Source organism: Pterocles gutturalis, unplaced genomic scaffold, assembly GCF_000699245.1.
Source record: "Pterocles gutturalis isolate BGI_N339 unplaced genomic scaffold, ASM69924v1 scaffold6981, whole genome shotgun sequence".
Classification (NCBI taxonomy): Eukaryota; Metazoa; Chordata; class Aves; order Pterocliformes; family Pteroclidae; genus Pterocles; species Pterocles gutturalis.
In genome coordinates this window covers 1-22,439 of record NW_010097736.1, presented here as the reverse complement: position 1 = coordinate 22,439, position 22,439 = coordinate 1, and the positions used below count along the sequence as shown (strand labels likewise).

The window sequence follows — 22,439 nt, the reverse complement described above, 5'->3', positions numbered from 1 at the left end:
CAGGGGTGAAAGGTGTGTGGTAGTGATGGGAGAAGAGAGTGAACACAACGGGGCTGGTGTGTGGGGGGTGTGTCGGGGTGAGAACAGTCCTCTTCCATAAATGTGCAGGTATGGATTAGGATTTCTGTGTGGAAATGGCTGTCCGAGACCAAACCTAGGGTGCATGTGTATAGCCTGGGGAGGAGGAGAGGGGTGGGTGGATGCCGAGAAGGGGGAGCCAGGATTGCTGTTCTTCCCCTTTTTCCTTGTCTCTGTCTGCTGGCCCCTCCTGACACACGACACCAATTCTCACAGGAGCTTACAGCCCAACTTCTCCCTCCTTTCCTCACAGAGCATCCAGCACAGGGAGCACAACGCAGCTGCCAGCGAGCCCAGGATAGCATCCTGCATCTCTGCAGAGCCTTTTGCTTAGGAACATCGAGGTAAGGACCCCTTGTCCTCTCAGTGTCTATGAGAACCAGAATTCCTGCCCTAAAGTAGCAGGAGCTGAGAAACCCTGCGGACACGGCTGTGTTAGGGACTTCTGTGAGATGCTTAGTTCTCGCAGGTTCATTCTTGACACTAAGATGCCCTTTTGCTACGCGTTGTGCCTACCTGGGGAGAGCTTGCAGAGAGATGACAATGAAACAGAAGTGGGGCAGCCTGTGAGCCCAGGACAAACAGCTCTGGTCCCTGCAGAAGGAAAAAGTCCTGTCAACAGGTAGCTGTCAAGTTTTGGCTCAGCACTCTGGGTCCACATATCCCCAGGGCTGCACAGCAGGTACACTCATGCCTGGACAGCACTCTCAGACCAGGACTGTTCCTCTGTAGGACTGCTGAGGACAGGGGGGGCTGTGACAGCACAGAGAAGTATGCATGACCCTCAGCTCCTAAGTAAAGAGAACAGGGAAAAACTCAGGTCTGCCTCTGTACCTCCATCTCTCCATGCCAGCTCTGGAAAAATCAGGTTTAAAAAAAAACACCCCTGTGAATGATACTTGGGATTCATGCTGCATCCACATGGGTATAGTCAAGGTTAAGATTTCTCTGAAGTGATGGTTGTACAAACACTACCCGGCAGTGAGAGAGAACTGAAGTATGTTTGTAAAATGTCTATCTCCAGTTTGTCATGTACTAGAACTATATGCGCAATGCTTGAAAATCACACCAGTATGTCTCTGTTTAGTATTTTTTACATCTTTTGGAGAAGATCTTACCAAAAGGAAAATAAAATCAGCTAGTTTTTAGGGACTATATTTTAAAATACAGCCTGCTAAGCAACTTGTTGATGTAAAATCGAATAATACTTCATTGTTCTCATACTGCTGTACTTCTGTGTTATTATTTGTGTCGTTTAGGAAACAGAAACCAAACAAATTATGTTCTTCAGATTGTGGTGGCTTTTGTGGATACTTGAACACCATGAGGTTTTATCAGAAAATCTCAGGGAAGAAGAAAAATACAGATTGAGAAGACCAAAACCTAAACAGATTCTGTCAAATATTGTAGAAAAATATCCCAGCCCAAGTGATCAAGGTGAATATTGTCATTTTAAAACAGGTGTGGGGTTTTTTTTGCCCTGATTCATTTATTTGGGTTCTGGACTACATGGGTAACTTGCCCTCTAAGATATTGTTTACAATCAGACAGCCTTGCCTCATCCTACACTTTCATGTGACTTATTTTTGCACTTTTGTCTTTTCACTCCCATCTTTTCCCTCCCCTTTTGTGTATTTCAGAAACGGAGATTACTTCTGGGCTTTTTCATGATATGGCTGATAGCCTGTTACTGTCACTACAAGAATAATAGCCCATATAACTGTATATCTATAGAAGTAGTGTCATCAGTAGTTCAGAAAATTGATACTCTACAGATCCTGCTTTTGGAAACTTTTATGTCACTGGATGTGAGTTTCAGCATCAGGGACAAAATTTACCTCTATCAAATCACATTGCAGTGTCTTATTCAGTAAGACTAATTTTCCTGGAGATGACTTCCACTTTCCCAGTCTTCATCCTGGTAGGATATTCAGTGAAATACCAGGCAAGAGAACAGAATGAATGTATGAAACCACTACAATATTCTTCATTTCATACTATATGACGTTATCTCACCTTCAGTTTCTTATTCCTTGGGGCATCCGTTCTGGACCACATTCCTCAGCCTCTATATGCTCTATCTTCATGAGGGTCTCACACTTGTTATCACAGGTGCTTTCAAAAAATTCCATAATTGCACTCCCACTTTTGAAGCCTAAAATACATGTAAGGATAGAATAAGATTTAGTATGAAATCACTCCACTCACCTACCTACCTATCTATTTATTCTAGATGAAGACTGCATTCTGGAAATTGCTTTTTTACTGGACAGCTCTGAAAGTGCTAAGGACTATAATCACGAACAGCAGAAAAAATTTGTACTGGAACTTGTAGACAGAACAAAAAGTCTGCAGCTTAGTTCTGGACGTACCCTTAGCTGGAGGATGGCCTTACTTCAGTACAGCAGCACTGTTTTCATAGAGCAGAATTTCCATGATTGGAAAGGTCCTGAAGCATTCAAATCCCACATTGCTCCCATCACCTACATAGGTCATGGCACCTATACAACTTATGCTATAACTAACCTCACACAACTCTATATGACTGAAGGGACACCAGGTAGTGTGAAAGTAGCTATGCTCTTCACCGATGGAGTAGATCATCCAAGAAACCCAGATATTTTTGCAGCTACAGCTGATGCTAAACACCATGGAATTGTATTTTTCACAATGGGAATGACCAGAGTGGCTGAGGAGGTTAGCAATGCTGCCAAGCTGCGGCTCCTGGCCAGCGTCCCAGCATCCAGGTTTGTTTTCAACCTCCAGGAGAAAGAAACTGTGGAGAAGGTTCTCAAAGAAATGGTAAGTATGAGAAAGAATTTGAAATAGTTATAGGAACATATGTAAAAATTGGTGTTATTTCCAATATTTTTAAATACTTGTACTATTGAAGAAACCTGTACTTTTTACATGTTAAAGGAACCCACTTATTAATAAGACCACTGTGCCAAAGTACAGGTTTCCTTTCTCTCCCCACCATTCAGACCTTGCCAGCCAAAACATTTGAAGTTGGAAACTGAATTAGACTTAGACTGTTCTTCCTCCTAGGAAAAGGTTTTAAAACTCCTTTCTTAAAAAAATAACCAATTTTTGACATCCTAGTGCTTTCTTCTGTAGGAAGCAGGAATGTGACATTGCCTTTTGTACCAAAAAAGATGCAGCTCTTGCAGAAATTAAAATAAATTTGTAGACCTTAATGGAGAGATGTCAATTTAGATAAAATCTGAATTGGCCATAAACATCTTTAAATTTCTAGGGAAAACCTACCACATAATCAAGAGGAAATGTGTAAATTGAACTTGAAGTTTTGCTTGGGTGCCTCTCTTCTGCATGTGAACTTAAGTTATAGGAAAAAAAAACACCCTGCCAAGTATGGAGAACAGAGGCATCCTCCAACTTATAAATCTGGTGACACAAGCTGTGGATGAAGTCCTGATCTGAGCATCACAGAGATATAAAACAGAAATATGAATAACAACCAGAAGACTTCTGCAGTGAAACTGACGCCTAAGTGATCTCATACAGGCCTAGAGCATGTACACAAGCTGGCCTTCCTGCGTCTCTGTTGTTCACTTCAACAGCCTGCCACTCTGCATTGCTTTCCCTGCATATCACCCTTCCCATCTTCTCTGGTTTCACCATTGCTTTCTGTATGGCAGCAACCACCACTCAAGTGACCAAACACACTTTTTTATCTGTTCCAAATAGGTAGCCATCCTCAGGTGCCTTATTTTGAGAACATGGCTGCTGTCTGGTTTAAATAATGGCTCTGGCATAATTATATGTGCATACATGTGAACTTTAGAGATGTATATTGCATTGCTGCTCATCAACACATTTATGTCCTCTCAAGAGACTACATCAGTTGTGAAAAGTGGGAGGAGGAATGCATTGTATGTGGGTGTTTCAGCTGTAGAGATCTTCTAAATAAATAACAGAGCTAATTTGATTATGATAACTTCATAGGATCACTGTCAAAGTCAAATCTTTTCTAAGGTTTTCTTACTGTTCTCATTTTGTTTGTGCTTAACAGTATGTATGGAAGAGTTTCTGGTTTTGTTAAGTGTAGAGTATGCATCATTCTCTCCTATGAGAGAGCTGCTGCCCTTCAGCACTTTGGAAATGATGTAGTTTCTGGGTGTGTTGTTCCCATACACCTAGCTAACCATGTTGTTTCACGTCTGTTTACCATTCCAATTTTAGCAAATTATGGCTTGACAAGGAGAATCAGTGATTTGTGCAGTCAACAATCTATAACTGAAATTATTTAAAGTATTGGTTTGAATTGAGAGATTTCTAGAATTAAAGCTTAATTAATGTTAGTTAATATGTTAATTGCATCATTTAATTAACTAGCTGCTGAAGCAATTTATTTTAGCATCTTTCAGTGTCCTTCTTGTAGAGCTGGATTATGACTTGAAGTTTCTAATGTTGTTTTGAATATCTGTCTTTACAGAAAGATCTGTCTGAGGAAGAGGTAAATATTTTTTTCCTGTACTAAACTACTGCCTAATATAGACATTTACAATTATATGGAAACATAATTCAACAAAAATGACAGCTCAGAAAGTTGGTTAAATATTGAGTCTAGTGAGACTGCCTTCAAATAAAACATTATTTTGTATTTGCAGGACAGAGCTTTAATTTGCTATCTTAATGTCATTTACTTTCCCTCCTTATTTTCAAAGTTGAAAAAGAACAATTAGTGAGTATTCAGGTTAGCAAGAATTTTCTGACACGTCTCAGAAAATCAGTGGATAAGAAAACATGATACAGAGCTGAATGTGGTGCAGTTCTAGCCATTAATGTTCTTCCCATGTAACAGAGTTTTAAAAAAGGAAGGAACTTCAACAAAGCTCCACCATTGCACTTTTCAAGTTTGTCCACACTGTGTCACCCTGACTGCAGGCATTGGTAGGTCTGGCTGCCATTTTGGGGGGAATAAAGTCAGCTTTCCTTTCAAAGATCTTAGTTCTACTTAAGGTACAGTTTTCTCAGGCAAAGACTGTTCTGATGACCAGCTCAAGGAAACTGCTAAATATTATGTGTTTGCAAAACTTGAAGCATTTTATTTTTCACTCATTTCCACTGGCATGTTGATTTTTCTCTGCCAAAAAAAAAAATCCTGAAGTAGTGAGATCCTGTCCTTGGGAAACATATTGTTACTAATTGGGATATTCAGAAAAGAATGATATTTAAGGCCTTCACTTCTAGGCATCTCCAAGCTGAGAGGAGGTTTAATAAATAAACCAAAATTAAAAACAACATTCTTTACTCCTCCTCCAAAAATAACCCAGTATCTGTAATAATTCTGTATTATGTAACAGTTTTAAAGTTTCAAAAAGCTTCGAAAAATCACACGACTACATACCATAATAATGTCTGACTGGGACATATGACAGTAGACATGACGGAAGAAAAAGTAAGATGAGAAACTATTATAATTAATTGCATTAACTAGATAAAAGTATACATCCATAACATGTTTTGCTTATAGGCCAAGCTCAAACTAATCTATAATCTATCCTACAGATAGTGGAGTAAAGTGGCAAAAGGATGCAAGATGTTTTCTTACCCCTTTGTCTCGGCTATCTCTACAGTGACTAGCAATAAAAAAATATCTACAATCATAGAAACAGCACACCAATAAACTGACCTTGTGAAGGGTTTGGAGGTAAAGCCATTATTGAGATGACCAAGAATGATACAGATTTTTGGATGGAGCGTAGGAGGCCACATTCCTGACGAGTGGCGAACTGACGGTTAAAAGATTTCTGTAAAACATGTAAATATAACTGGCTTCTGGTCATTAGTGGTGTACTCAGACTAGCCATACAGTAACTTTAAAAGTTCATGTGTTTTCTAAATGTTGTGAAAATGTGCTGATTTGGACTATTTTCATTGAAAGTGTCCCCAAGCTGCCACATGTAACTGTGAGAAGGGGGAAAGAGGACTTCCTGGCCCTGCTGTAAGTAGCTGTCATTTCTGAAATAACTGATATACAGTACAAATCAGGATTGATTTCATTGTTGGAATTTTTTTAGGAAATTGTTTGAACACAAATCCCGAGACAACCAAAGTTAAAGGTTCAGTACATAGTCCTCCATAGTTCATTGCATGGAAATGTCACACCATAGGAAACGCACAGAGAGACCCACAAATGCTATGAGACACTCCCTCTGAAAAAAAGAAGTGTGATGTGGTGAGGAGACAGCAGTTTAAAACACAGGAAGGTCCTGTGTGGAACAATAATTCACCTGTTACAATCAGACAACCAGACCAGGTGGATCTAACTAGCCCCAAGTCAAACATTAATATCTGAAAAGCTCTCTGAAAGGGAGAGAGAGCAAGAGGCTGAAGCACTAGGAACAATTGAGACAAGAGACTTGTAAAGAGGGTAAAATAGACTGGACTTCTTTCAGAATAGCCTCACAACTAGAACCCCTAGACAAATCTAAGGGATTGCTTCATACAAGGTTTGGTGTTCTAAACTGCAGTGTGTATGCTTCAAAAAGAACTCTTGGCGCTGAATGGTCTGATATTATACCCCTAACATCGAGCTAAAGCACCATAGTACCTTATAGCCCTTGCTCAAGGTGAAGAGACAGGGTGAGAGTTTGAAACAGAGCCCTAGAGAGCTGCCTATCCTCATCCTTTTGACCTGAACATCCTATACGTACATAAACAGAAATGCATACCAGTTTTATCCGGTACAGTACAGCAGGATAAACTGTACACTTTAATTGATAATTGAAAATGTAGCCTCTCGTGTACAAACAGTAGTTTTGTTTGGGCTAGTGTTCAATGTGTTTACTTGGAGAATGCAAGTACCTCTTAAACAAAAGCATACAACTCAAAGAGTTCATAAAAAACCAAAACTCCCATTTGGCAAGCTGGGTAGCTACTAAAACATCTGATCACCTCTTTTCTTCAGAGGAGAACTGAACAATTTTTGTTTACAACAAAGACAAAAGACAAAAATGTCTGCCTATTGAGTTGGTCCTGCTGCTCGCAGACATTCAAGGCAGAGATTTTTAAAAATAAATCTACAGGAAGCAAATATCCTAAATACATAAAAAAGTGTACATATTGTAAAATAAAATTATTTTACTAACATATAAGAATTTTATTTTGCTGTTTTCAGGGTAAAAAGGGCCGCACTGGGGATGATGGAGCTCCAGGCCTGAAAGGAGCAAAGGTGATGTGATTTTTCAGATTTAGGAGAAATATTTGGTACTTCATTAATATGGAAATACTATCCTAATAGTGCCCATGTACTTTCCACCTGTGAATTTCTTAAACTTCATCTATCCCCTTTTGCTGTAGTAAAGACTAAGATTCTTTCCAAATTACAATCTTATATCTAACATAAAATCATCAGTGTAAAAAGAAAAAAGAGGGAGCTGGTATATTCCCTGTATTGCATTGAGATATCTACTCAGATAATCAGGACAATACTATCTTATCCTGATTTCACTGACCTTGATGTTGGATTACTCATAGGGGGAGCCAGGTCTTAATGGAATCCCAGGACGAGATGGAATAGAGGTAAAAAAAAGATTTTTTTTTTCCCCTTCTCCAATGAGCAATGTTTCTTCAAGGCAAAACACCACTTCTTTTTTTTTAATTATAATAGCAATTTTCAGTTCTGATTTACCAGCTAATGATTCATTAATACTAAAAGAACTGAAAACATCATTGCTTAAAGAAAGGGAATAATTCCTTCTTATAAGAGTGATCTAGAAAATATTCTCTAATAATACATAGTCATTCCTAAAAAGTGTGAAAAGCTCTGACGAGAATGTTACAGAAATTGACACTTTGCCTGCATCTTTATGGGTCAGTTTAAATTTTTAATTTGGCAAATAAAAGATCCAGTGTGTAACAGCAATGAAAATGTTGAATTAAATACATCTAGGAAGAAACTGTAGGACGAGCCTCTTAGTGCTTAGCTCTGAATTCATTCACTTATGAAACACTCTACTTTATATTTTCTTATTTATTCAGTATATCCTTTTTAATTAGTGACTTTTTAAATTCCCTTATTTTAGCATGTTTCTCACTAAGACGGAAATATGAACTCCAGTTGATCTGCTTTTACATCACCAAAATCCCAGTTTAAAATTACACTTTCATAAGATTTGTCACACATACAACGGTATCTATTATGACCAGTAGGTGCTGTATTTAAAGTCATATTGCCATGTTTATCAGAGATCACCTTTTCTACCTAATTGTTCATTACAACCTGCAATGCTGTTTTTCTAGAGAGAGTAGAATGTTAATAGTGCCAATACTTATATTCTTATATTTGAGTGTATATCCTCACAATCTGCTTCGCTTTTTTGTTTTCCCAGGGGAAATCTGGATATAAAGGAGAGAAGGTACTACTTTTATTCAGAACTTCTGCTTACATATAGATATTTGATGTTGTTATTATTATGTATAGTGCCATATTTCTTATAAATACTAGTAATGAACAATAACATCATCTTAGTAGCTGCTGCACAAGCTCTAATAGAAGATGTGTCCCTTCCTCAATGAACTTAATAGCACAATTGCTATAGTATGTCATGAATAGAATAACATTTAGGTTTTCAACTCAAGCACCCAAAGAACAAGGATGATATGCTCAATACACCTCATAAATATTCCTGTTCCTTTCCAGGGTGAAAGAGGTGAATGTGGAATCCCAGGGACAAAAGGAGACAGAGTAAGTAGCCACAAAGTTGTTATGCTTTCAGAAAACACAGTTAAAATACAGAAAAACTACAATTCCCTGAATAACAACCATGGTAACAGATTTAGGGCAAATATTAATTCTAAGGCTGAGGGAAATTAAGAACTGAGAGTTTTAAAAAATGAAGTGAGCAAGGATACCATTTTCAGTAACTCTCTCTGCTCCTTCTATATTTTCATGTGATACCGCCAAAGGCCCAAGCCTGAGCCTGCCCATAACAACGGTAAAACTCTACTTGACTTTAACCGAGGCAGAAGGCTTGAAGTAGTAAGCAAAAAGAATGAGAGGTGAAAAGAAAATCAAGGTTTCTAACACTGATCTTCAAGATTTGGGGTATAATTGTTGTGAATATTTTAAAGTAAACAAACAGAGTTTAATCCTGCATTACTGGTCCTTGATAATTAACTCTGTTCATTCTTACTCTGTATTCTGATTACCACAGACCATTTTAAAAATATGTATTCAATATTTGCTGGCTGCTGTGTTTCTCTTGATTTTATTTTTTATTTTAATGTAAAGATATCTAAATAGTAGTATTTTTGACCAAATTTAAATGCACATGAATGTATCCTTTATTTCACTTTACTTTCAGGGTCCTGAAGGTCCAGTAGGCCCCAGAGGAACAAGAGGGCTACAGGTAAAAAATAAAAAAAACCAACACAAACCAACAAGCAACACCCCACCCTATAAAAACAGTACCTGGTTCCCTGGGATTCAAAGCTTTGAAATAATATACCACAATTGTCATGGAATTTTTGAGTCACTGCGTTCAAGGCATCCAAAATCAATCTTCTTAAACAGCAAAATTAACAAGAATCTGGAGGAGCAATCTAGACAAATAAATCATCCTTATAATTTGTTCAGTCTCCAAGACAGCAAATACAGTTCTATTAGAAAACAAAATCACTCATTTCCCATTTAGTGACTTAACTGTTTCATTATCTCACAGAAGTACATGGAAACACTTTAGTCTCTTTTCATCCCAATATTCTTGGACTGACTGCCAAGAAGCTCAGCCCATCCTAGATGTTTCAGTAAATCCTGACTACAGATTACCTTTAATTGTATTCAAATAAAGGGAGAGGCAAATTTTCCCCCTCAACTACCAGGCCCAGTTCCAACTCAGTAGCTGAATCTATATGTGCATCAGAAAGCAAAGCTTCAGTTCTGAAATGTTTGTAAATCATATTTTAATGCAGACTACAGCAAATTAAGATATTGTTTTTCAAGCTGCCATTATTCGGAAAGCTTGAAAAATCTAATTAAAACCACTCCTGTTTTAATAGGGTCCACAAGGACAAACTGGAGATCAAGGGCCTGAAGGCCTGCAAGGATCAAAGGCAAGAACTGCACTATTTCTTCTCTTTCTTAATGTTAAATGGTATTAATACAGCCTCACAACAATAATGCTTTTATCTTTATACCCCATTCCCTTCTCGTAGGGGATGCAGTTTAATGTGACGTTGCTAGCAAATTCTATATTTTTTTATTCTACAATATTCCCAAGAAAGGTCTTCATTTGCTCTTTGTATTGAATTCAGGTCCAAACCACACTCCAATCTCTACTCACAAACAGTTAAAATATGGCAACATCACAGAATATTACTTAGCAGCAATGTAGCATTGCATTTCTTCAGTTTTCAATTTAAAACTACTTTTTCCCCAGGTGCCAAGCAGGAATTCTGTTTGGGATCTCAAACTCTTCTCTTGAAACTGTACATTCCCAAGAATTCCATAGTTCAAAATTAGTAGTCCCACTGTTTACTGATGCTCAGCAGGAGATACCTGAAAATCATAAGGATGAGTGCAGCTCAGGACAGTCTTGCAATGGGCCCTCTGAAGGTGGGCTCCAGAAATCACCCAGTGCTTCACTGCAAGATCCAGTTCGTTCTGTAAACAAAGTATTTTTTGTTTGTTTATTTGAAAAACATATGATTTATATTTATTAAATTCTTAAGATTTTCTGGGTTTATTTCTCACTTACCCCATTGCAAATTCCAGGTATACCAATGGAGATTACTTCATTCTGTGGTTCTGTTGATGACTTGATATCTTTATTGTAGTAGTTTAATGGTAGATGCAAATATCACTGGGTATTACAGACAATTATGGGAACTGTTTTAACTTCATTAAGAGACACCACAGTTATACTTTTCTTCTCAGAAAAACCTTAAACTGAGTAATTCAGCCAAGGCCAATGGGTTCTTCCACTACTGAAAGGAATATTGTTGTGGAGAAAAACTTGAAAATAAGTGTATAAAGGGCATTATTTCTTTTGATAGGACTCTCGATGTCTCCTTTACACCATATTTAGAGTGCCTGCTGGCCAACAGTGAAGCATAGAGCAGCTGGGTGTCAAAACTCTTACATCCCACATGAAACAAAACATTTTTTCTTTTGTTTAATCTAGTATCACTTTGTACAGGAAATACCTACACTCTTAATAAAGGGAATTTTGAAGCATTGAAAGGGTGAAAGGATGAAATACTGTGTAAGACAATTCCAATGGGCTGAAATTCAGGATATACAAAAAATGAACTTACAAACTGAGTTAAACCTGTTTGCCTAAACACCAGTTTATAAGCAGAATTGTTTCTTTTTTTCATTCTTTGAAAAGGGTGAAAGAGGTCTCCCTGGGCCACCTGGCTTGCCTGGAGAGACTGGAATAGGACTGCCAGGCCCAAAGGTACAAGCATCTCTCACCTTCTATATTATGTGTATTGTAGGACAAGAATGAAGACCAAGACAGGTGAGATAATATACATGCTGGTACATGAGAAACTTCAGCCCCCAAATGCTGTTTTTATGGCACTGAAAAGGTATTTTGTATGCTGATCAAAAATGTCTTGGGAAAAAAAAAGTATGTACTTTAAAGAACTTTTTTACAGTAGTTCTTATGCTTGATGTAACTCAATTCAAGCAGTGTATGGCTGAGTAAAAATGCATACCTAGTCTTAAACAAAAATTATTCTGTGAAAAAGAGGTTTGTTGGTTTGGATTACTGGCATAAAGAAAACAGAAACACTATGACAGAAATACTGACTTCTTGGAAAAGGACAATAAGGAATATGATGGGAATAATTAACCATTTAGATTCAACATTGTCTTCTCTCAAATGCAGAATTGAGGATGTCCCCTAATGCTGTGAAACTGCACCAGTTCAATGTCTGTTGAGCCCATATGACTCTGAGGACTCTCAGATTTTCTTTGCCATTCCTGTATTCTACATCAAGTATTTCAAGCACAGAATGTCTGATGAGTTGTTATATGCTGCACACATACAAGTAGCTAAATCGGGCATTTTCAAAATATATCTTTGTTTGAAGGGTGACACTGGTTTGACAGGAAGACCAGGCCCTGTTGGCCCACCTGGAGTTGGTGAGCCAGGACTTACGGTATGTCTCTTTTTTATTTGGCGGGATGGAAGCAGGACAGAAAGGAAAAATTCTCAGTGCTTCCCTGTTAAAAGGGATATATGTGTGTTACCTGATACTACATCTTTTCTTTCTTCCACTAGTTCTCACCTTCATGTATACTATGTCCTCTGATTTTCATTTCCCTCAATAAACTGTAAATGTTTACAATTCCTTAACGTCTCTAATTATCTTAGTCTCCAAAACAGCTATGAAAAAATAACATCTTATGCAAAGTCATATAAATAATTAAATAAATCTGTCCCCTGATAGATTCAAATCCACGTGTGTTAACTTCAACGTTGACTGCTTTTCAGTATCATGAGAACATTAACATCAGCATGGCTTTGAGGGAGAGACACCATTTCAACCACTGTAACATGAGAAACAGTCATACCTAACCAACCTCAATAGAGACATTCAGATTGCGTAAATGGTCCCAGGTAACAATTTGACCAGTATTACCTTCAGTGGAGATAACAGAGGGAGAAAATAAAAAAAAAAAAAATCTGACTTTCAGAATTTATAGTAGGCTTGGCTCTGAAGGCTCTTCATTCTTTTCCTTCCCTTCCTGCTCCTGGTAACTGTAAACTCAACCTCTGTGGTAATTCAGAAAAATCAGTACACCAATTTTATGGTCGCTTTTTTTCAAAGTGTCAGACAGCACTTTTACTAGCCATTTACAATACAGCAGATTCTGATTCATTTCTCATCATCTGGATGAAAGACCCATAGTGCAACCACAAGGGAAATTTTGTGCATTTTTGTTTAAAAAAAAAAAAAACTAAACAAAACAAAAAAAACACCACACAAAAGGTGTTTTTAATATTTACTTTAAAGTGTATTTGCTTCAATAGAGTTTTCTTTTTATGGCTGAATGCAGTGTAATTACCTTTAGCTCAGAACTAGACATAATTCTAAAGCTCTGTGCAGAAGAAGCAAAAGCATATTTAGGCTATGCAGAGCCAAACCTATCAGCATTCTATGATGTGTGTGTAATCTCAAGGAATAAATCAGAGCCAAAAAAAGAACCCAAAACAGATGCAGGAAAACACTGTGAAGCAGGCTCAATATGCACAGGTTTTGACCCTGCATTTAGTGAAAGGTTTTAGTTGTCATACTCGCCACTTGTGCTCTTGTCAGATCTGCTTGCAAAAAGAGAAGGGCACACTATTATTCTCTTCACCAATTATAGTCAAATCTCTCTACAGCTATATCTCCTTCAGTATGACTCTACACGGTCTTTAATCTGGTTCTCCCTGTCTCTCATGATTATACTGATACATTAATAAGGATTAGTAACAATTTGTAAACAAAACTAAAATTTAGGGAATGAAGATTTCAAAAGTATAAGGAATAGGAATTTCAGCAACATAACCTGTGATTCATAAGTAAGCAGAAAAGTAAAACTGTCTGCCTTGTTATTGCTGCAGGCCAGAATATTCATCATTTATTCACTGTGAATATCGTATTACTGTATTATTTTTAATAGGTTATAACTACAACAACATTTAAAGACATGCTTAAAACTGACAATGACATAGAACATGCTACTGTTTATTTGAGTGATTAATATATATTCTAGGCCATTTTAAACTTATGTTAACAGGGGCCTCAAGGACCACAAGGTGTTCAAGGAGAAAGAGGTTCACCAGGAGAAGGGCTTCCAGGAGCAAAGGTATGGCAGTCCAAGGGTTTTAAGACCAGAGCGGCACCATTAAATAAGTGCATGCCAAAAAAAGTCCATAGCAGACACAGGAATCTGAGAAAGTAGCTTGTAAATTAATATTAAAATTTGGCATCAATTAACCCAATATATATTCACAGAATTCAGTTGGTCCAAACATGACTTCTAGGCACAGCTAGCTTTTGGGGCCTGTAAAGCCCATATTTAATTCACCTGATGCTTGATTTGTGGGATCTAAGCCTGGAAAGAATTCCAGATATAATTTTAAAACAGCCTTGAGCATCTGACTTTAAAAAAATATTATAAAAGTGATTCCTAGATGAAAAATTTAGCTTTTTGTTGTTGCTTTTTTCTAAATCCTTATAGAGATCTTTGTTGTCACTAAAGACAGGCTTAGTTCTAAGCTGGTTATGCCACTGGCTTATGCATTTTAGCAGAAGTCTGAATTCAGTTTGTGGGAAAAGAAAGCTGCTGTTACTAAAAAGTAATGACAGTAGTAGTTGCACCTACATGGATGGACTCACTAGACCCACTGCTAGCTCCTTTTCCTGCCTACTGAAAACCAACTCCCAGGCTGAGTTGTCACTTCAAGCTTTGGTTACAGTAACAAAGTGACACAGCTTGTACATGAGCTAAATAAATAACTAAATGGTTTACTCACTTTTATGCATGCACGAAGGCAATTTTGGTTGGGAAAAACAATAAAAGACTATTTCGCAGTTGCAGACCCCAACTGTCTCTTTACTAAAAATGTTAGTATTTGTGCTTAGCACAATGCTCTAGTCAGCTAGGTTTAAATTTGACTGCTGCTAGCAACATAATACCTTCAAACATCCAATATATATTTTATGATCAATTATTTAAATTAGCTAACCTCATTGTTGATGGCTTGTATTTGCTTATCAGATCTCATGCATGAAAACAAACAAAAAAATGATTTGAAGAAAATACATTTAGAAATCACTCCATTACCACCGAAATACTAATTCATGTGGGAAGAAACACTACAACTAATATGTAAAGGACAGCAGAAATGCACAGTGGGAACAAGTACGGAACAACCAAAACTATTGAGCAAATGAGATAGGCAGCATAAAGTGGAATTCTGCCAGTCTTATTGGAACTCTTGGTTCTACAAAAAATGTACTACTTTTTACTGACAAGTCTGACCTGGAGCCAAGCATGTATCAACAGAGTCTATATGTATCTCTAATCCTATTTATAACTGCCAAGTATGTCAGCTCTCTGGTTTTAAACACATTTTAAACAGGTGATTGTTAATCTAAAGCAAATTTTACAGTTGCTTTTTTCAGAACATTTTTACTACAAGCTCATAGTTGAGTAAAAAGGAAAATGAAGGCAGGTGTTCTAAAGCATCAGGAGTAAAGAATGTTATTTTAATCTACATAATATATTTCAGTCAAAGTTAAAATGATGGAATTGGTTACTAGGGAGAGAAGAGACATGTCTGGGGCATAACTTTATTGCCTTGGGTGATTCTGTGACAATTTATACAAGCTAACTATCTGTCTCTACATGTTTTATTAACAGAAGTACAGGAAAGCACAATATTTGTATCCTTATTAGTAACCTGCATTTTCCCCAGACCACTATTTTGTAAATAAACATTTAGAAAGACAACGACATTTACAAATGGACATCTACAGTAATAGTTTGGCCTGGTCTTTATTCTGGCAAAATTCCTGGTGAGAGCAAGATCCTTATTGCCACACTTCAGTGAGATTAACCCATGAGAGAAAGAAGCAGAATTCAGCTTTCAGCAAGTCTCAGTATTCAGCACTGCTGACATTTAACTCAGCTGCAGTTTCGCCATTGATTCGAGGGAAAGCAGGGCAGGACCTTAAGCAACTGAGGTGGGCAGAAAGATAAAAAGAAGCTTGTTCAGCTCTTTCATCAGCAATCTCAAACTGCAGAGTAAGCTCATTTGAATGGATGACCTCTTTGGTATCCTGGAAAACAGATCCAGGAGCTACTTTCTGGTTCTCATTTTGGTTTTCATGATGACAGAGCAGTGTTTCTAGTTACTTCAGAGAGAACAGCTGTGTGTTTCTACAGTTAACAACATACTATTATTTCATGTAGGGAGACCGTGGTTTTGATGGACCAAAGGGCCCTCGTGGACTTCCAGGCATCAGCATAAAAGGTGAAAAGGTGAGCAGTAAGTAAACACACCAGGGGATTAACAAAGTGCCAATACATAATACAGGGAATACGGGGTTGATATTCACTACAAAAGGTGTGACAAGGCAAGGAACCCACAATAGACCCTGGATAATATGTTATTTTGTCGAGAGATTTATGCCCAATAAACTCTCCCAACCTATTTTAACATATCTCCATGTTAAAATAGGAAATGTTATAAAAAGCCTCTGATTCTGTGGGAAAGTTAAGGCTTGGAAAGGGAAAAAGAGACTAGCAGTTGTGTGCAAGTGACCTAGCAGTGAACAAATGCATATACAAAAGATAAAAGGTCAGATTCCCAGCTTCACTGACTTCAAGAGAGGTTAAGTCAACATGCACTAGCACCAGAGCTGTGCCAGGTTGTTTCCGAATCTCTACACAACTAAGCAACTCTGCTTTGTTTGCCAGGGTGAATTCGGTCCTCCTGGTTTACCTGGGCCAATTGGATTACCTGGAATTGGAATCCAAGGAGAGAAGGTGCAGTTTTCACTTCCCCCTCTCCCCACAACTAAATGTGTGGTAACAGAGAATATTTTATTTTTAATAATTACTTAACTAATCTTTTCAGGGAGTGGAGGGCCCAAAAGGACCACCTGGCTCTAGAGGGCTACCAGGACAGGGACTACCTGGACAAAAGGTTAGGGAATTTTCTGAAGTAAAAGCTACTATGCTGTTTTTACCGTTATGTTTCCTGATAAAAAATGGTGTCTATCTTTATGCTTGTTAAAAGTGCTGAAAACCAATGTAAGTATTGACATAGCTGCAGGAAATTATTTTCTTTATTAATACTATTAAACTGTACAGCAGATCCCACTCCACTGAAAAGCCTTGATAAACCAATGCCATAGGTTTTGGCTTGGCTCACCACAGAACCTTAGAGGCACCACACATCAGACAGTGAACTGCACTTTGTCTCATATGTTTCCATAGAAAGGGTTGTCTGCCTTGAACTTGCAGTTTCATCATGCAGGTGCAGTGAATCAATTCCAAAAAGTAGTTGCACTTAACAGAGAACACCACCAAAATTTCAATATCATATTTTATCCTCACTGTACTGTTTCCATTCCAGAAAAATGCACACGTATCTTACAGACTGGCTGCCTTCCTTGTTACTTCTGCTGCCTGTTGTCTCACCTGACTTTGTGCATTTACTGTATCTAGCAGTTAAGAACGGTCCAAGGTATAATGAAGATTACCTTGGCTGAAGGAAAACTGACAGGATAACTTAGCCTTCACTGATTCGCAAAATACAGAACCGTTAATGTAAGACGTCGCCCTTGAAGTGTTTGGAATGGAGATTTAAAGTGATTTTCTGAAAGAGGTGACAGATGAAGTTCTGAATGACTGAAGGCTATTAAAGGATAGCATAAAGGAACTAGAGGTGTAAGTGGGTCAAGGGTCCACACCAGGTAAAGTATTCTGCAGCATGAGAGATCACCTCTTACATTTTAAGTGACTGTACAGGGATATGTTTTACCACCAGTAAAAAGAAAGAGAAGGATGAATTGTCTGTGGATGTCAGATATGCTCCTGAAATATCAGCTTTGGTGGGAAACATTCACAGGGACATATCGTTATAGGTTTACAGCATTAATCATTTCCACCAACAACTTTTTTGTGACAGCTCAAAACATACTGCAGATTCCAAATCTTTGTGACCAAGGGTTTAACACATCATAGTAAAGACAATATCACACTAATCTTTCTTTAAATATAAGCAACCAGGAATATGCTTTTGGCTTTTTCCATGACAATGCTGTTAAAAACTATTTCTTCTTAAGGGTGAACAAGGCTTGCCAGGAGAGACTGGAGTGCCAGGAGAAAGAGGTATTGGAGAACCTGGCTCTAAGGTACATTGTTAAGAGAGGAATTGCTTTATTTATTTATTTATTTATTCTGATTTTAAATTTGTGTTTCCTGAGTATCCTTTCTGGAAGCACTTAAAAATAGCTTTAGAAATAAAATTTAGGTTCTTAGTCTTTTAAAATTTTTAACACAGACTTTCAATAACCTCCAGAAATTACAACATTTTAAATACACCAGTCTGTATAAAAGGAGTAAGATTTATTGTGACTGAAAATTTCCATGTGCCTGGCCCACACTCAAGTCAGTGTTGCATACAGCTGACCTACAGCTCTGTTCAGAAGACCATCCAGAATATTAAACAGTTGCCAGAATTTGCAGTCCTCAGCATAAGCTAAGCCATAGCCAGAGCTGCTGAAAAAATACACTGAACACTGGTTCTTGTGCTGTTCCTTCCCTTTTCACACAGGATAGGATATAAACAGAGCAGTAGCTACATCCTCACACCTTCATACCGGAAACAACCTGTGCTACTAGACAGAAAGCAGACTTGCTTAGAGGAGAGGAAGCTGTAACCAGGTTATCTTAGTGCTAATGTGATCAACATATTAACCAGTCCCTATGTCATTAACAGCTAGATTAAAATAAAATAAGGGAATAGATGAAAAAGTACTTTTGTGATAGTGGAAAAGCAAAGGGTTGTCCTGGTTTTGCTCTTGTCTTGATCTGGGACAGGGGTTGGAAAAGAAAATAAATTGTTCAATTTCTTTTTTTAATTTCACAAAATATGACAATGTTGAGTGAATCCATTTAACTCCAAAGGATCCCATTTAATCTAAAACCAGGTCAGGCTCCTGAACCTTACATAAGTAGGCCAATGACAATTCCACTGCCATTAATAGATTTGCACTGATATTCACCAACAAGATGTCAATCATCATGTCACAGTCAGTTCTATCTGATATTTACTTCAAATGCTGACACTTAATTAAATCATGGCATTATTTTTTAAGAATGAGCTGGAGCATTAATAGCTAATAATATTAATAATTCCAGATACATGAGAGCTGTCTTTAAAAAAAAGGGCAAGATGTGTGTTCATATGCATAAATGTTTGTTATAAATATACACAGTTTAGTAAACTTTTAAAAATAGATTTACTTCATTCAGAGAAATAATAGTACCAAGTCTGCATTTAATAGAAGGACTTACTTTTTATTGATGTCAGGGTGAGCCAGGCCCTTCAGGACTGGCAGGTCTGCCTGGTCTTCCAGGAGAAGATGGAGCCCCTGGACAAAAGGTTGGTTCATCTCTGTCTGCCGTCTACCTGCTTCCTTTCAAGCATTCCTACTGTTCTCCCTGTGCTGATACCCAAACCTAGAAGAAAGTGTTCATGGACAAGAGGAAAAGTAGCATATTTTTCAATTAAAAATATTATTTCAAACATACTTTTTTTAGCTAAAGCTTTTCTTTTTTTTTTTTTTTTTTTTTTGAGTTAAGGGTTGTCTTATGTTGTTGTCAGTTGTTGGCTTTTTTTTAATTCACCAAACATCCTGCAACTCAGAAGGGAAACTACTAAAATGGCTAGAGGCAACCCTTCATAGCCTCCTGATCATGGTATTTTCCTAGAATCAGAAACCCCATATATTTAAAGATTATATACTCGGAGTGTTCAGCCATCACTAAGGAAACATGCTACTTCACGCATTCCACCCAGAGTCGCTTCTGAATCCCGGGTCTGCTGACTTCAGTAGGAGTTTTGCCATTCACTCTTAAAGGTCTATGATTTTAATGAGCTTATTCAAGTGAATACAGAGCTGATCTTGCACGATGTCTATGCAGTACTCTGAAATGTTGCTTTCATTTTTCTATTCCAGGGTGAACCAGGGTTACCTGGTCTTAGAGGTCCTGAAGGTACTCCAGGGATCGGAATCCAGGGGGAAAAGGTGAGAATTTCTTACTAAAGGTGACATTCAAAATTGTAATGTTCCAGGAACAGGTTTGGCAAAGCCTTCTCTTTTTTGGTCTAAGTAATGAAAAAATGTACCTCAAGTAACAGGTTAATGAGCACTTCTATAAGAAGTTAATGCAGAGTTTATTTTAGCCTCAGCCTAAAACAACAACTTTTTAAATAGTGAAGTTAATAGACCAGCCAGGACATCTTTTTCATAAATTCGTTTTGGAAATGACAGCACAGCAGTTCAGCAGCTCAGTTTCCAGTACCTGTGCTAGTATCTGGTCCAAGAAGTTCACAAATTGCTAGCTGGGAATACTATTTCTCTTAGAAGTAATAACTGGGTCCATCTTTTAGGTTCTGGCTCTTGTACTGGTCTTCTGTACTGATTCACAGATGCAGAAGTAATTCCAGTTTCTCATATGAGCATCAGTATCCTGTGAAATAAAGACACTGGAAATTGCTGTAACGGTTGTCCAAGACATTGGACAAGACATACAGAGATTAAATGTTACAATAGAAGAGAAATAAAGATATTAAGTATCACAATTGCACAAAGCTGGAAGGACTGAAAAACAGTGTAGGAAGGAAAATCAAGGCATCCACCTGATTTCAGATTACTTTGGTGGGGAATGCATGCAGATGACATAAAATTTATTACTGTATTGAAACATTTTCAGAATTATTCTGGACTCATAGCTGTTTCTTTTTTTTGTTTGTTTGTTTGGGGGGGGGGACATAATTTTTACAGCCTAATAATATGCTTAAATAGCAGTTATCCCTTTACAAACTTCACACCATTCTTAGCTTTTTTTGCCTGGAAGTATAAGCTGGTCAATCAGAGGGAGCATCATGGTCAATTAATTGGCCCTATTGAAGTAAAAAAAAAAGTACCTTTGAGTGAATTATCTTTTCCTGCTTTGATTTTTTTCTCTTAGATAGCATCTTTTTCACGTAATTACTTAATTTTTCATCTGCAAGGACGCAAACTGCAAGACTCCTTTTGGTTATTATTTTTTTCACAGTATTCAATGGTAAGTCAGCTAGTTTAATTTCAGATGAAATCTACATAGTGTTAACTGGACAAATCCAAAACTGGACAATTAGTGAGCAGAATTAACTGATTTGACAATGAAGGCAATAGGAATAGACTATGTGCACCAACTACGAGATGGAACTTTGCTATCTTTCACTGATATTTACAATTAATTTCAGTTAGACATTCTTCATATTATTTGGGATGTGTGATATGTCTTCTCCATTTCTGTAGGGAGATCAAGGTCAGAGAGGTATACGTGGATTAACAGGACCAACAGGAGTACCTGGACCTGCTGGAGATAAAGTAGGTTTATTACAGCATTATGTGTGTGAAATAGCCCCCCAAAGCTGTGCTTTGTTCTAGATCTCAGAAACAACTGTCCTAGAATGAACTTGATTCTTAAAAAAATAATTTCAAAAAAAAGTTCAGCTAAGGCTTCTCTTTGCAAGAAACAGCATGATCCCTGTAAACATCTAGAAGCATTTTTTAAAAAAACTTTGCATTTACCATATCGCTTCCCTGTCAGCTTAGAAAAAGTTAAGGGACAGTGCTGGTATTTTTATGCTGAAATATTTGGGAAGATAGTATGGTGCATAGCATATACATATGTGACAGGACTTTATTTTTCCTTACACTGACTCATGGCTGATATTCTTTTGTGGATTTTGAGTTTCTATTTCTACTCAGCACTCACTGAAAGTGAGAAGGGCTACTCCAGGTTTCTCCTCTAGTCTCTTATTAAGTCTTTTGCTATTTATACACACAAGAATCTGTATTTCCACATAAGATGAAAAATAAGAAGGGGTGAAAAAGTACACCAAAAGGACTATTTAAAAAAATCTACTCTTAACAGAAAAATACGTGTTTTCAGTATACCTACACAGCTGGGCAGCAGCCTTGAGTGCTGGATGTGCTGGACCAAGTCTCGAATACACCAAGAAAGGGATTTCTAATAACATGTTTTTGTTCAGTGACTGAGAAGAATCTCATTTCCACTGACAAATCAGAACTATGCTCGTTAACAGTTCTTCAAATAGCTATGTTTCACTTCACATAGAATATCTGAAATTCAAATAGAATCTCAATGGAATATTATAAATTGTTGCATAAATATTTTCTCTGAGATGCTCATGCTCGCTTTCAGAAAAAATCCATCATTTTTGCTCTCCTTCCTTCACTGCAGGGGGAGCCTGGTGCACCAGGACGTCCTGGAATGCCAGGCCCTCCTGGAAGAGCTGTGCCTGGACCAAAGGTAACATTCACACTCCAGCTCCTAGTGCTTATCAACACAGGGCGAAAACTGTGAATTAGGCCACGCTACTATTCGTGTAAATAATTTCAGTGTTATGAGGTCGACTAGAACGTCTTTCTTATGAACACAGTTATGGATTGTACCCAGTCTAGTCACCACCATGCCCTGGTATTACTGTATGCCATCCTGAGGTGTGCCCTACCATTTCTTTGTTTTGGATAACCTTGAATACCAACATACTTTTGATATATATAATTTTTATATAATTTTT

General features: G+C 37.5%; 1 protein-coding gene across 1 annotated transcript; it reads left to right on the top strand.

Annotated features, from left to right (window-relative positions):
• Positions 1–341: 341 nt before the first annotated feature.
• LOC104470906 (collagen alpha-1(XXVIII) chain-like) lies at positions 342–22,168 on the top strand (the record flags this gene model as incomplete). The annotated part of the gene is made up of 21 exons (XM_010086053.1): positions 342–422; positions 1,338–1,515; positions 2,312–2,880; positions 4,535–4,555; positions 5,987–6,046; positions 7,223–7,276; positions 7,582–7,626; positions 8,747–8,791; positions 9,411–9,455; positions 10,105–10,158; positions 11,436–11,504; positions 12,145–12,213; positions 13,841–13,909; positions 16,022–16,090; positions 16,529–16,597; positions 16,689–16,757; positions 17,902–17,970; positions 19,152–19,223; positions 19,801–19,869; positions 21,148–21,219; positions 22,100–22,168. Coding segments are annotated over exons 2-21 (1,815 nt in total), but the record flags the coding sequence as incomplete, so codon positions are not given.
• Positions 22,169–22,439: the final 271 nt, after the last annotated feature.